Source organism: Ascaphus truei, chromosome 2 (genome assembly GCF_040206685.1).
Source record: "Ascaphus truei isolate aAscTru1 chromosome 2, aAscTru1.hap1, whole genome shotgun sequence".
Taxonomy (NCBI): domain Eukaryota; kingdom Metazoa; phylum Chordata; class Amphibia; order Anura; family Ascaphidae; genus Ascaphus; species Ascaphus truei.
The window spans coordinates 99,886,005-99,901,367 of NC_134484.1; the positions used below are offsets into that span (position 1 = coordinate 99,886,005).

The 15,363-nt window shown below is 44.3% G+C and overlaps 1 protein-coding gene across 2 annotated transcripts in view; it reads right to left on the reverse strand.

Moving 5' to 3' along the window:
• Positions 1-15,363, reverse strand: part of PREX2 (phosphatidylinositol-3,4,5-trisphosphate dependent Rac exchange factor 2) — a 330,482-nt gene that overhangs the window by 82,323 nt on the left and 232,796 nt on the right. For both annotated transcript variants that reach the window (XM_075583773.1, XM_075583771.1), the window contains exons 34-35: positions 6,807-6,950; positions 4,630-4,744 (exon numbers count right to left, since the gene is read on the reverse strand). In XM_075583773.1, the coding sequence (XP_075439888.1) occupies positions 4,630-4,744; positions 6,807-6,950 (259 nt within the window). The remainder of the gene's footprint in view (positions 1-4,629; positions 4,745-6,806; positions 6,951-15,363) is intronic.

Here is a 15,363-nt window from a genome sequence, read left to right on the forward strand (position 1 = left end):
TAACTTCATGTGACCCAGCCAGTATCCTCCCCCAGGCTGACACACAGGTTGTTGCTAGGCCCACCCCTAGATATAGTAAGTGTATCCAGGCTGCAATAGCAAACTAGGCCTTCATGAGGAATTAACCCTTCCAGTGCCTGTCCCTAGCAGGACTTATACTGTTAGGGCCCAAAAGAAGAAATAGCGACCGGAGGCTATGCTATACTTACAGTAAGACATGGGTTCAGTAAGTGTGATTCAAATAAAATCTTGAAACTTGGACTATTGGTGGCTCTTAAGCATTAAACTTGGGGATCACTGCTGTACTTTAACCACTTGTTTCAATTCCTGGAAATAGGATTCTTTAGCTCTCAGGGCAGAAATCCATAGGTGCCTATGTACAGGCATACCCCGCATTAGCGTACGCAATGGGACCGAAGCATGTATGTAAAGTGAAAATGTACTTAAAGTGAAGCACTCCCTTTTTCCCACGTATTGATGCATGTAGTGTACTGCAATCGTCATATACGTGCATAACTGATGTAAATAACACATCTATAACAGGCTCTATAGTCTCCCCGCTTGCGCACAGCTTCGGTACAGGTAGGGAGCCGGTATTGCTGTTAAGGACGTGACGACAGGCGCATGCGTGAGATGCAGTTTGCCTATTGAGTGATATGTACTTACTCGCGAGTGTACTTAAAGTGAGTGTCCTTAAACTGGGGTATGCCTGTACTAAGCTTGCCTACAGAAATGGAATGGGCTAGGCCCACCCCTTCCCTGTCACATCCGGCCCGACGGCTGGAACCCAAAGAGCAGTCACGTGATCAGGAAGTGCCGGAGGGTCTGTGGCCATATAGGTGGCATGGTATTTGATGCAGCATTAATGTTTCATTATAGACTGCCAAAATATATTATTTTCACAGGATGGGAATTATAAATAATATTACACTAATAATTGATAACACTAGTTATAAATAAAAAAATACACATAATTGTGTTTTTATTTCAAGTGTATGAATCACATATTGAACATTGACGCAATGCAGATTTTACGGGTTTTTTCTGTTACTTTTTAGCAATTACATTTTGACGCACAAAAAAATAAAAAATATTATTCCATTTTTTCATTTATCTGAAAAGCTACAATAATACTAAAAACCCCATTGAGTTTAAGATAATTACCCAGACAATACATACTTAAATTGAAGTTGACAAGAGTATGTGAGCTGCATCTATGCTTTAAAAAAACGTTCCAGCTCCCTGTAGCTACAGTCCCCAACGGGTGAAACCGCTATCGGCAGCAGTTTTTCTAACGAAGCACCGTGTAATTACATGCACAATAAAAAGCAGTCGTTTTAAGTAAATGAGTGCTGCCAAGGGTTTTCTCAGACAATATGAACTATATAATATCAGTGCAGCTTTGCTTTTTCTACCTTTTTTCTGGCAAGCAAAATTTGCTGATACATAGAAAAATTGCCAGGCTCATCACATTTCTGATGCCTTTTAGCATGGTTTCTAACTGTAAGTGTAATTCCATTCTGACTGAATGGAAATGGATTTCTCATCAATAGAAATGTGGGAAATGTTCCCAAACGTTTGCAAAATCGTCAAAATGTGCAGTTTTTGTTAAAAAATAAGTAAGCATGAGTTGTATCTATTTTGCTGTGCATGTCGAAAGTTATAGCTGTTGATATTTATAGAACTGCATCTGCACCTTAGTGTACACACATTGTTAGTGTGATGTTTTTTCTTTTGTCCATCTTACTGTATGTGTTTATATTTAGTGATTATTTATGCCTATATCTATGTGAGCAGACTCCCATTTCTTATTCTGTGGGCCTATTCTCATAGCTCTGAATTGAGTCCTGCTTTGCTATTCTTTAAGCCTTTCTCGCATGTCCAATCCGTGTAAGAAGCAGTTTCACTCCGGCTCTGCAAATGTATGTATGTATATCTTTATTTAAATAGAGCCATTAATGTACACAGTATCTCAGCAAAACCCATACAGTATCTCAGCAAAACCCATACAGTATCTCTGCAAAAACCATACAGTATCTCTGCAAAACCCATACAGTATCTCTGCAAAACCCATACAGTATCTCTGCAAAACCCATACAGTATCTCTGCAAAACCCATACAGTATATAAGATAGAGAGCTTACAGAAGATCCCTACAAATTGCACTCAAAGTACATATGGTAAATATAATAGAGTGATTCAATAATCACGGAATCATAATATTCCTAGAATACCTCATATGTACCACTAACAACGAATTTGTCATATGGAAATTACTATATCTCCCATATATATAATTAACCCCTGAAGAAGCCTTCTTGGTGAAACGTCGTGTGATTTAGTTTGGCGACAGGCAGTAGGAGGATTGAGGAGGAGAGACAACCCTGATCGAGCTCCGATTGAGACCGAGAGGAATTTGCAGAGTGAAATTGTATGCGGGCGAGATCTTGTGATAACAGGCGAGAGGCACGTGACGCGGAAGTGTTCGGCTGTCAGGGAGAACAGACGCCGGTATACAGAAAGGGACAGAACGTCTAAGCCTGCAGGTGACTCTACCAAAACCAGGTTACATCTAAAGTTATATCAGATAGTGACTGACCGGGGGCACAAGCTGAGAGTGAGAGACTCAGCTTGATTACAATCTCTCCCATTGCCTCTTAAAACTTACCACAGTGTGAGTGTACTACCTATATGTTTATAGGGTTTTTATAATTTTATTAAACTGTGTTACACTATATTTGTTTTTCAATCTCTACACTCCTATACGATGTTCGTTTTTTGAAACTGAGAACAAATTCAGCTGAGATGGAGTGAACCCTGTACCAAAACACAACATGGGAGAAAAAAACAGTCCCAGAACAACAGATTGCAAGACAGAGTTCCAGATCCAATTGATTTGGATATAGGCTCCTTTATATCCACCTAATTGTGAGTGTATCTCTTACCATCCACACGCGACAATATTCACAGACGCGCTACCCCATTTTTGTTTTTCTCCCTCCCTATCTTGTCTCCTTTTTTGCGCACACACACACACACACACACACACACACACACACACACACACACACACACACACACACACACACACACACACACACACACACACACACACATATATATAACCCCTATATACAATTATATACAGTGATGCTCAGTATCTCTAATTACCTTACATTATCGTGGTACATTATCGTGGTACATTACCGTACATTATCATGGTACTGTCATCCAGACTGGATGGGCCTGTATGCTAGAAGGTGTTAATGAAGTTGATAATAAAGGGCTCCAGGAACTTTATTGGTACAAACAAGAGTTTTATTAGTTCCACTGATTGGGATCCACATTCAAGGACATCTTTTTTTAGGCAATAATAAGTGCCAAATAATGCAATGGCAGTTGATAGTCTTCCCCAAATAACTCTCACCACTATCCTAGAGAGGTTCTCGACTTAGTACCTTTAGCACTGTGTTTGGATTTGCCTCCTTCCCACCAGGATCTGTGGTACGAATAATCCTACCATCAGGGATACATATCCCATCACTCTGAGTATCCCCTTATCCCAAGGCATCAGAAGGGGCTCGCATTTAGAACTGGTCAGTATGGGCCGATCCCACGGTGCTCCAGAACCCTTTATTTAAGGGGAATCCCCCCAGAGTGGTGTTGGTGGTACATGGGGTGGGTGAAGCTTGTATTTGCCTCTGGACGGTGTTTAGGCCTAGTGGGAGGGTAGCGTGAGGGGTTAACCCCTTCATTACCTTAGCGGTTGTAACCACTAAGGTAATGAAGGGGTTAACTTCTACTGCCACCCTCCAGCAAGGCCTAAACATCCACCCTGGGGCAACTACAAGCATCACCCACCCCCTGTACCAACAACACAGCAGTGCCTGCTATTTAACCCCTTCGTTACTTTAGCGGTAAGCCACTAAGGTAATGAAACTGGCTGCAATTTTATTTTTTACTGCATAGGATTGAATCCGGGGGTCTCTGGAGCTGAAATAAATATGCGGGTCAGCTCCAGAAGCCCCCAGAGACCTCCGGTACCCATCAAATACAGTAAAAATAAAAGAAAATCCTTATTATGCATATCGCAATTCTGATCTCACCATCCTTTAGCTGGCGAGAAAAGAATGCAAGTTTTTATAGTACGATATGCATACCGGAGTTTAGCGAAAAGCAATTCCTGACAAAAAATGTGAGTTTGGGCATTATTTTCAGCTACTGCACGGCTTGTTCTAGCCACACTGTTGTACTATAGCTCGGTGACAAGACGTTTTAGTGCGATATTGCCCTGTTATCTGAGCTTTGTGAATAGCTACACATACAATATCGCACTAAAAGGGCATTTATAGTGCATTAATGCACTTATCGAAGTTTAGTGAATAGGCCCCTTAGTATTCATTTGGAAGCAAGTGTTTATGACTATATTAGCACTCTGAAATTTCCATTTCATTTTAGATTATTTGTGACTTGAAGCCTGTAATATACCACACATGAATAACAGCAGATGTTTGTGTTTCGTTTACCAGTTAGTGATGTTCAAAACACCTCCTATTGGTAGCTTTAGCAATTTCAGAACAGCATTTTTGCAAAAGATAGAGAGACGCGTCAAGGTAAATTAACAGCATACCTGAGTTTCTGATTATACTGTTTAACTTTTTCCAGTGAAGCAGCATTAATCTGGGCTTGAAATTCTTCAATGGAAACACTGTCCTTGTAATAATATCCATCCATGCTCTCCAGCGCTGAGTAACAAAAAACAAGCTGTATTCATTTTTTCCTTACTTCGTGCTCTCTATGTTAGTTAAACGGAATAAGATACTGCAAACCATGGGTGTATGATGATAAACGTCTGGATACTTTAAAAAAAATAATAATACAGTAGCATATAAATAAAACCGCACGTAAGTGTGATCTTTACTACAGCAAGTACAAGCCAGAAAGGACATTTTACAACAGATTCAAAAAAGGCTGGCTAATAGATTTGATTTATTAAGACAGTCATCATAAAAGTCCTAGTTCCACAAGTAAGATAACAAATTCTCACATATTTGCTGCACTGGTCATACATATGGTACAGTATGTTGTGGTACATCACAGTACAATTCAATTAAAAGGGCTGGAAGGTGTCAATACCCCATCATGGAATGAATGTCTCTGAAGCTGGAGGGTGGCAGGCTAAGTCCATGGTGCAGCAGACCGTGCGGAGGCGTCTGCGCGGGGCGCGATCACATTGCCTAAAGACATTGATTGCGACTATAGACCGCGCAGGCGCGCGCACGCAACTGCAGGAGGGGGCGCGCGTTGCGCAAGAAATCAGTTGAAACTGATTTCTCGGCGCGACAGGCAGGTCACGTGAGCGTTTCGCCCAATGAAGGCAAACCAGCTCAGTGACGCCCCTAGGCACGTTCCCCACGGCGCATCTACCATGGACAGAAAACGCACCCGCTTCACGCGGGTGACGTCACAGCCTTTGCATGCCTCTGCGCGGGCGAAGGCTGTATGGCCTTAGCCTATGGGGAAATGTCAGGAAATACTTCTTCACTGAAAGGGTGGATTTGTGGAATAGCCTCACAAAAAACATGGTGGGGGGCTAATACAGTTAGGGAATTCAAACATGCTTGGGATAGACAAACCATAAGGTACGGGTGCGCAAACTGGGGGGGGCATAAGATTTTCCAGGATGTGGGGGGGGGGGGTGCGGCGGTTGCAGAGGCCCCACGTACATCCCCCAAAGCGCAAATGAAATGCCGGGGATCACGTGTGGCCTCTACAACTTCCCTGACCTTATCTTCGGTAATGTGTCTCCATGGCAACACAGTGTCACGTGACCCCGCTGCGTGCCAGAGAGAAGGTAAGGAGGGGGGAGGGGGGAAGCAGATGAGGGAGAGCAGGCGGGGGCGCAGACTGAAAAGTTTACGCACCCCTGCTGTAAGGTATAAAACCATGGGTCAAACAGGTTCTGAGGGTTGTACAGCAGACAGGAAAATGGGCAGAGAAGGTGGGCAAAGTGGTTCTTAAACTGCCATCACATTATATAAAGGTTTTGATTTGTGTTAGAGCTTACGCAAGACATACAAAGTTTCCATGGTACAAAATGGCCTCAGTACCGTAGCACTGAATAGTGCCATATTTATCAAAGAAAAACAAAATCCAGTTGCTTTCAGGCTGGTGCTGATTTTTACATTAGTATTTTACCAGTTTTGCACCATAAAAACTTGAATGCATGACCACTGTTGATTTGTTGTATTCAGATCATTGTCATTAGAAATGATTTATCACAAATGGAAAATAATAGACAGAAAATGTTCTGTAACGCCATGAAAACACAGCGCTGCCCGGGAATAACAGATCAAGGGCACGTGATGTGGTACAGTACATCTAATATAAACTATGATTGCATGACAATTGGCTTCATACATTATTTCAATGTATTACACAAACTTATTAAAAAAATAATGGAATTAAAACAAACAAAGATAATAATGGAATTAAAACAAACAAAAATAATAATTGAATTAAAACTTTAAAAAAAAGAGAAATACATCTATTTAGCTCAACATACACCCTTACAGGTGTAGCAGACCCCCTCAGCGTTAATTCATCCGGGCCCGAGTGTCACGGTGCGAGGGGCCGCAAGCACCTCAGCAAGGCAAAGAGTAAGTCTTGCTACATCTGTATATAGACATAGAGGGCCCTAATGTGACATTTTCGTCCTATTTACAATGCAGAAAAGGTACATAACTGTGAAGTTCAACTGTTGTGTTTTCAGTCTAAATATAGAAAGTTCAATATGAAAGTGTTTACCTTGTGAAAAGAGAACAGGGTGAATCTTAAACCCTCCTCCATTCTTCAACCTTTGAGGAAGATGCTCAAAGTGATAACTGTCAATGTGGAAGTACACTTTCAAAGCTTGGCGACTTCCTTCTGCTTGATAAGTTATAGGAACATCTAACAAAATGAATGAAAAAGTTGTATTAGCACAAACTAGTATTACCATCAGTTGCATAATGCAAAAAGAAACAGTAGACATTCTGGACAGTGTGCTTGTTATTGACAAATAATTTGTTATAATGAACACTTGAGTATTAGGTGATACATTTTTTATTTGGACTAACAATTGATATTATAAAACAAGCTTTCAAGAGTTGTCTCTCTTCCTCAGGTCAGTACAGTATTGAGTAAAACTCTTGAAAACTTGCCTTATCATATCAATTGTTAGTCGAAATAAAAAAGGCATCACCAAATACTGAAGTGTTCATTTACTCTGCCCTTTCGAAACTGGACTAACACGTCTATTTCTATTTAATATAATGGACAGAAAAGTTAAAAGGATTAAAAATAGATGTACAAATCTGATACTTTGATTGAAAGATATTGTATGCCAGGCGGTGGAGACCATCTGTTGTTTTCAATGCTGACCTTATACACCATATCCTGAAAGAAAACAGCACATTGGCGCGGCCAACTTCCACAAGTCCCAGCAGCATCCATCTTATTTCGGGACTCATAAATGGTTACCACAGGGATTTGAATCTTGAGAATAATAAAGTTTTGTGTTTCAGTGCTAGCCGGTCAATAACAGTGACCTCTTCTCCAGCGTGATGAAGCGGCATATTGAATCAGAGCCTAAAGGGGTATTACTCATATTGTGATAGTGCTAGTCGGGGCACTATCGCAGTTTAATTAATAACACGCTGAGGCAGTAACATATTGAGATTCTGCAGATATTCCCTGCTTTTTCTGGCACAATACAAAAAATATATTTTTTTTCATCAATAAATCTCCTGTGGAAGATGAAGGTTGAAAGGGGGAAAAGGAGTGGTCCATAGTACTAGAATAGTAACTATCACAGAACTTAATGAGCAACATTGGTACGGTGCTCCCTTTTTAACCATTTTTTTTTCACACATGACATGACCAAACTTAAAGGCTTCTTTCTCAATTACTGAAGAGAAGGTATGAAGAAATTGCAGATGTTTTATATTTTATTCTGTAAGATGGCAAACACAGATTTGTACTATTTTTCTGGCCTTACAAAAATGCAGAGGCTCTTGACTTTTGCTAGGACTTTATTCTATTATTTGAACCAGACGGTCTCTCAGTACATGATAGCTTCAATGCATCACTGTCCGATCCCCAATTTCCCACTTCATCCATATCAGGATGGAAAAAAAGCTTTTGTCAATCAGTAAGGCCAAATAACGATGTCGCATTATTTATTGAGTTTCTGTCAAGAAGCTGTGTGGCCCCCATCTTAGAATAGGGGAAATCCCTTCTTAAAACACGAAATGTGTTAATACGTGGGGAACTTCACAGATTAGGCCCTTACGAGCAATGTGCTGGTTAAGAACCATGCAGAGATCCCCAATTTTAATTTGAGAGTACAAAGAGTTGGTTGCTGCTTTGCAGCTTTACATGCATTTTTAAGATGCTACTTGTTCGGTAAAGTGGAGGATGACTAGCTGAAAGTTCAATTTTGAACAATTCCTAATGTACATTTATTAATTCATCATCTGAGATTTGGGGCGGAAATACAGCACTTAACGTGATGCAACAATCTAATTGCAAAGTTGATAATCAAACAACAATTAAGTCATGGACCTACAGTATTTCAAAATAGATTTGTTGCCACCTGTCACAGCACATGTCCCTTCATTTTAAAGCAGCAATACTACTGTAGCCATGTGTAAGATTGGTGTACATATCTCTTTCTCATGCTGGCAGTAAACCTGGTAAGTATGCAGGATTGCCAGCAACAATCAATGGAGGTTTGCCCTCAAACCCTGGTGAGGTGTCATATGTCCCCAAAGGAAGTGACAACATGCATTGTGCCCACACTTAGTGGTACAGAGCAGGTTTGTTCTCTGGGGGGTGATATAAGACACAGCACTGCCTAAAGTTAGAAGTTCAGTTTCCTGTTGTTGTGCTGCTCTGTTCACTGAGAGGCACGTGAAGGTCTGCAACAATGTTGCAGGGTCTCCTGCTAGCTGTGAGTCGGTGAGCATACGCAGCAGAGTGAACAGAGTTAGAGGAGCTGACAGCCAGAGCAGCTCAAGAGAGGAGCTGAGAGAAACAAAGCAGCTCAGGAAAGGAGATTACAGCAGCCAGAGAAGCTGGGGAATCTCTTTGAGAGTAAAGGTGGAAAGCAGCTCTATTAGGGAAAAGGGACCTTCCTAATGAAGTGCTGCAAAGAGATGAGCGGCTGAGCTGTTATCTGTGAGGGGCAGCTGGCCCCTACCATGCAAATAAAGATGCCCTGTTCAAAGAAACCCCCACTGTGTGAGTTTGAGATTACTCAACAGTGGCAGTCACCACCGAGAAGGAGTTCCTCACCAGGACCATCTCACTGCGGAAGCACAGATCCTGATGAGGTGGAGGCGCTGCACATGAAGTAAGTTGGACTCGCACCCACTACCTCAGCTACCTGTCCTGATGACATCCCCTAATACCATCAAGCGGGAGACTCAGGAGTCCTGTTACTTGCAGGTGCACCACCACACACGACCTTGTAATGGGGACCGGTTAGACCACACGGGCCAATGTGAGATTGGGTGGGTCAGACAAGGGGGGTCCAGCCGTTACATTTGGAGGCGCTGCTGAGATACCTGTTAACAGGACAGGCTTTTGCTAGGCACACGCTAGGAAACAGAGAGAGTGTCTGCTGCCACTTTGTGCTGTGTGGGACGGAGCCAGGGGTAGTCGGGGAGCTGCTGGAGCTGCAGGCCGCACAGACGCCTTGGGATCCGTAAGGGGTTAGTGAGTCTGGAGCCGGGGGCTATTGCTGTCCTAGTCGCCTTGAGGTAGCGCTAGCGGGGGACGCCTGAAGGGGTAAACTGGTAACTTAGGGCAGGAATTCTGGAAGGGTCCGCACTAGGCTAGCCAACAGTAGGTCGACGCCCAAAGTACTGCATGGAAGAGCCAGAGTACTCTAGTCTCCATTCCAGATCACTTGACCAAGGAGCACAGACTGGAGGAAAGCGTTACAGTAGACACAGAAAGAGTGAGCCTAGCCTGAGGTAGTGCAAACACGAGTCAGATCTACATTAGGTACACAAGGTGGTGCACAAGGCATTTTATTGCATCGGTGTGGCAGCTGCCCCGCAGAGAGGAGCTCCATGTGCGATAACAGAAATTATAACAGAGGAAAGAATGGAGGCTCTCTCAAGCAGTGAGTCACACTTAAGATGGCGGCTCCCGCCAAGTCGGGAGAGCACCAGGACTGTGCAAGAAATTGTTGCAGAGTATTGTCCGGGTTGGGTGCGAAACCCTGAACCCCGCCCCTGCACTGTGAGTAGTTTAGCACAGAGTCAGAACCACTCCTTGGTAGAAAGTGCCCCTCCTCTAGAGAGAACCGTCAGAATGGAGGATCTGCAGAGCGCAGAAGGTCCAGGATGGCGGGCAAACGAGGAACACGCATATGACCTGTGCGTGGAAGAAGAACAAGCTACAGAAGAGACTTTTGTGAGCCTGTTGGAGACTGGCGTGACAGCCGTGGCTGTGCCGGGTTTGTCCTGTCTATGCTCTGGGGAAAGTAACCTCGAGGCTAGTGAGGACGACAGTGTTGCTAGATGGGAGGAACGAAATGGACTTTGTTATCATTCAATATACAAACAGCCAAACGCTACCTCAAATGTGATGAAGAAAGATAATACGACCAAAAATGGCGGTTCCCGCGTTCCCGGGACACCGCGTGGGCCAGCTGCAGAAAGTCTTGTAACTTTGCAGTTTGCTGATTGTTGGCCAGGATTGGCGCCAACGAGAAAACTCCACCCCGTTGGGGAGTTTGGCGCGAAAGCTGGAGCCGCGCCCTCATGGACTATGACTGACTCCGCCCCTGTGCTGGGTCAGCCTACAAGCCTACGAGACCCTCCTCTAGAGTCCACCAGGGGGAGTGAGCACATTGAAATGCCAGTAGCAACTTCTGTTCCCCGTAAGAAATAAACAGAATGCAGCAAACCACAACCTCAGCTACCAGGGGCATGGCGGGCCAGAGGAGTGACTTACCCCTTTATTTTGTGCCCGTGTATACATAAAGTGAGGAGGGGTGATAGGATCTTTGCCTGTTATTCATTGCCTAAAGGATTTCGGGAAGTATCCAATGACGGAATCACCAGCTTGAGGTGTGAGGACTCTGATTGTGTATCTCTGGGAAAAGAACTTGTTTGGGGAGCTACTTTCTTTGCAAAAGGAGCAAACCAGCTTGTGTCTAGCCCTTATCTGCCTAAGCGTGAGCAGTTCCAAGCCCCGATGACAGAGACGGCTCCAGATCCGGTTCCAAAACCGGAACCCCAGATGATGGAACCATTCCTGACGGAATCAACGAAGGGTAAGGTGACTGCCCAGGGAGAAGGGGGATCGCTACCACTGATACTGCCGGAGCAGGACCGCTTCAGGCCGATGGCCACCAGCGAATGCGAAGCGCCCCGACGCTGTTCCCCTGCGGAGATGTCCCTACCCCCATCCTGTACTACTGAAGACAGTAGTCAACCAGCTGTGGTGATGCGCCAGCTGGCGGACCACACAAGTGAAGCTGAAGATAAAGAGACATTTATCCCATCGGCTGCGGACCCTGATGTAGGCCCGTGTGCCCTACAACGACCAGTCCGGCCTACCACAGAGGAACACATCGCAAGCCAGCGGAGTGGTGAGGAACCTCCTAACCCCCCACAGGCACCGGTGGTGGCAATGGCGGAGAAAGGCCTAGCCCAGGCCCGGACGGAGCAGAGAACAGAACCATCACTTCCAGCGGCGGAGGTCGTTCTGGAGGAAGAGGTTCCGGTTGGGAACCCAACGCAAGATGGCGGCGAGTCCAGCGAGATGGCCGTGTCCTCTCGGCCAAGCAGCTGTACCCGGTTGCCTGGGTCCGAGAAGAGACAGCAGGCCCTGCGGAAGCCTGGGAGTAAGGAGGCGAGTGAAACGGAGTGCCAGTCCGATGGTACTGGGCAAGGTAGCGAGAAGTTGCGAGTCGTAGCCCCGCGTATGCCGGCAGTGTTTCCCTATGCCCAACCCCCGGCCATAGTTAAAATCCCTGCCCCTGTCACTTTTTCCTATGGGTCCCAGTCTAGCCAAGGGTTGTCTGGGGAGTCCCGTGCCACTTTTGAAGAATGGACTGGGGAAAATCTGGACTGGGGTGACTGTTTTGCCTCCGATGAGGGATCGGGGAGAGAAATGTCTATGCAACGAATGTTATACTGCACTAATGATGACAATCGTACTGTTAGTGTGGGGTGTGATCCTAAGAGCCTTGGGTCAAATTTTGGGTCTCCAGGAACATTGGGAGTTTCATCTGGGGATTTGGGTAATGTTGCTCATATGGTGCCTATTGCCCGGAGAGCCCCCTATGTGCCCTCACTGTCAGGAAGAGTTATTAGGGATCGCCAAAATTGGGTACGTAATTTTCACCATTGCTGGGAGGGCGAACTTACGTTAGAAATGGGTTCTCTTGATGCAGAATATTGGGATCCTGGCGGGTTAGATGAGACGTGGTGTTGTCACGAGGGGATATGCTACATCTCCAGGAGAAGCCTTAGGGCGGTGTATGGGCATGATACTCTCAGTCCACTAGCATCCAGGCCAGAGTTATGGTCTGATTGTGGGTGTCCAGTATGTCCCCTAGAGTGTTACAGCATTGATGCTCTAAGCCCAGTGGACCATGCTGTGCGCAAGCCACATGGTAGTACCACTAATGGATGGTATGGTAGTACCACTAATGGATACTCCATCAGGGAGTAATCCTGGTTGTTATCATCTAAAGTTAAGATGTATATGTTATATGTTATGATGAAAAGATATGTACTGTAATGTGTTGTTATGTTTTGCAGTGCTACCTGAAGGAAGGTTCCGCAAATTTAGATCCCAGCCGGGGCGTTGGGGTTCCACCAGGGGGAGAATGTAGCCATGTGTAAGATTGGTGTACATATCTCTTTCTCATGCTGGCAGTAAACCTGGTAAGTATGCAGGATTGCCAGCAACAATCAATGGAGGTTTGCCCTCAAACCCTGGTGAGGTGTCATATGTCCCCAAAGGAAGTGACAACATGCATTGTGCCCACACTTAGTGGTACAGAGCAGGTTTGTTCTCTGGGGGGTGATATAAGACACAGCACTGCCTAAAGTTAGAAGTTCAGTTTCCTGTTGTTGTGCTGCTCTGTTCACTGAGAGGCACATGAAGGTCTGCAACAATGTTGCAGTGTCTCCTGCTAGCTGTGAGTCGGTGAGCATACGCAGCAGAGTGAACAGAGTTAGAGGAGCTGACAGCCAGAGCAGCTCAAGAGAGGAGCTGAGAGAGATAAAGCAGCTCAGGAAAGGAGATTACAGCAGCCAGAGAAGCTGGGGAATCTCTTTGAGAGTAAAGGTGGAAAGCAGCTCTATTAGGGAAAAGGGACCTTCCTAATGAAGTGCTGCAAAGAGATGAGCGGCTGAGCTGTTATCTGTGAGGGGCAGCTGGCCCCTACCATGCAAATAAAGATGCCCTGTTCAAAGAAACCCCCACTGTGTGAGTTTGAGATTACTCAACAGTGGCAGTCACCACCGAGAAGGAGTTCCTCACCAGGACCATCTCACTGCGGAAGCACAGATCCTGATGAGGTGGAGGCGCTGCACATGAAGTAAGTTGGACTCGCACCCACTACCTCAGCTACCTGTCCTGATGACATCCCCTAATACCATCAAGCGGGAGACTCAGGAGTCCTGTTACTTGCAGGTGCACCACCACACACGACCTTGTAATGGGGACCGGTTAGACCACACGGGCCAATGTGAGATTGGGTGGGTCAGACAAGGGGGGTCCAGCCGTTACACTACATTACCCGTTTATGCTTTCTCTTTTTTCATATGTGTATATGTAAAGCATGTGACAATATATAAATACATACGCAAGGCTATGAATTAAAATTTTCATGATGATCCAAAAACTGTTCTCATGAGCTGCAAATAATACATTTTATTCCAGGACGAATACTTCTACTAGGATGTATTGCTTTCATGCAGGGGAAGACTTGATTTTGATTACTTGGGCCTGTGTATGCAACAAATCTTCCTGACCTCCACCTCTGGAAGTGGTAGGTGTCTCAGGATACTGTAAGCAATAGTGCCCAGGGGAATCCTAATTCTTTCCTCTCTCTACTTCACCCCCTACCATCCTGCTGAAGACTTAGAGGGAGGAGTGGCTGCAGCACTGACATGAGGGAGAGGATTCACAGGTATTGAGATGAGAGAGAGGTCATGGGCTGCCAGAGGCACCAGGGATGAGATAGAAATGAGGGCTAAGACACTGGAACCAATGGTGAAACATTGGGACTAGCTGTGAGATACATGGATAAGACACTGGGACTAGTGGCGAGATACTGGGACCAAGGGTGAGACATTGGAGCCAATTGTGAGACACAGTGATGAGACACTGGGACCAGCTGTGAAACACAGGGGTGAGACTCGGGACCAGCTGTGAGACACAGGGGTGAGACCTGGGACCATAGGTAGGATATAAGGCACATGGCAGAGAAACACTGAACAAATAAGGTTTGAGAAACAGAGGAGAGAAACATAACATTGGTAATAGGCAGGAACATTTGTCAGGCAACTCCCAAAACAAGGAGAGCCCCTCTTTCATTGTACTCCAAAAAGAATCTTGGAGACTGGCTCAGATCCACTTTCACAGAGTTAAGAATGTACTGTATGTATTTATGAGCTACACATACTCAACCTACAGTATATACTGTGTGTCTATGTATCTATGTATCTATGTATCTATCTATCTATCTATCTATCTATCTATCTATCTATCTATCTATCTATCTATCTATCTATCTATCTATCTATCTATCTATCTATCTATCTATCTATCTATCTATCTATCTTTCTATCTATTTATCTATCTATCTATCTATCTATCTATCTATCTATCATCTATCATCATTTCAGAATGTATTTGTTTCCATGGGCTGCTAGTCCACTGGCAGGTAGGTTGTGATCACACTAAAATTTGTTAGCCAGCCAGAAAATAATGAATCCGTACGTCATCTTACTCGACAGCAGCAATGAAAACAAAACATATTAGCCATGAAAGTCAATAACTGTAACGTTTAAATACTAATGTGTAAAAACAAAATCATAATTATTCTAAAGTTATATTGCTAATAGTTTACACTAACAAATTAAATGTGAGCAATATGACCCTTAGTGATCACTATAAGGAAGATCAATGAAGGTGTTACAATACTAATCTGTGACACAACCAGTATATCATGTTAACATCTATAATCCTCTATACGTGTTAGCTTCAAAAATAACCAGATTGTTACTTACAGATTGGATTTTGAACTTGAATTATAATCAATTGAATGAATCATTGTTCATGATATTTG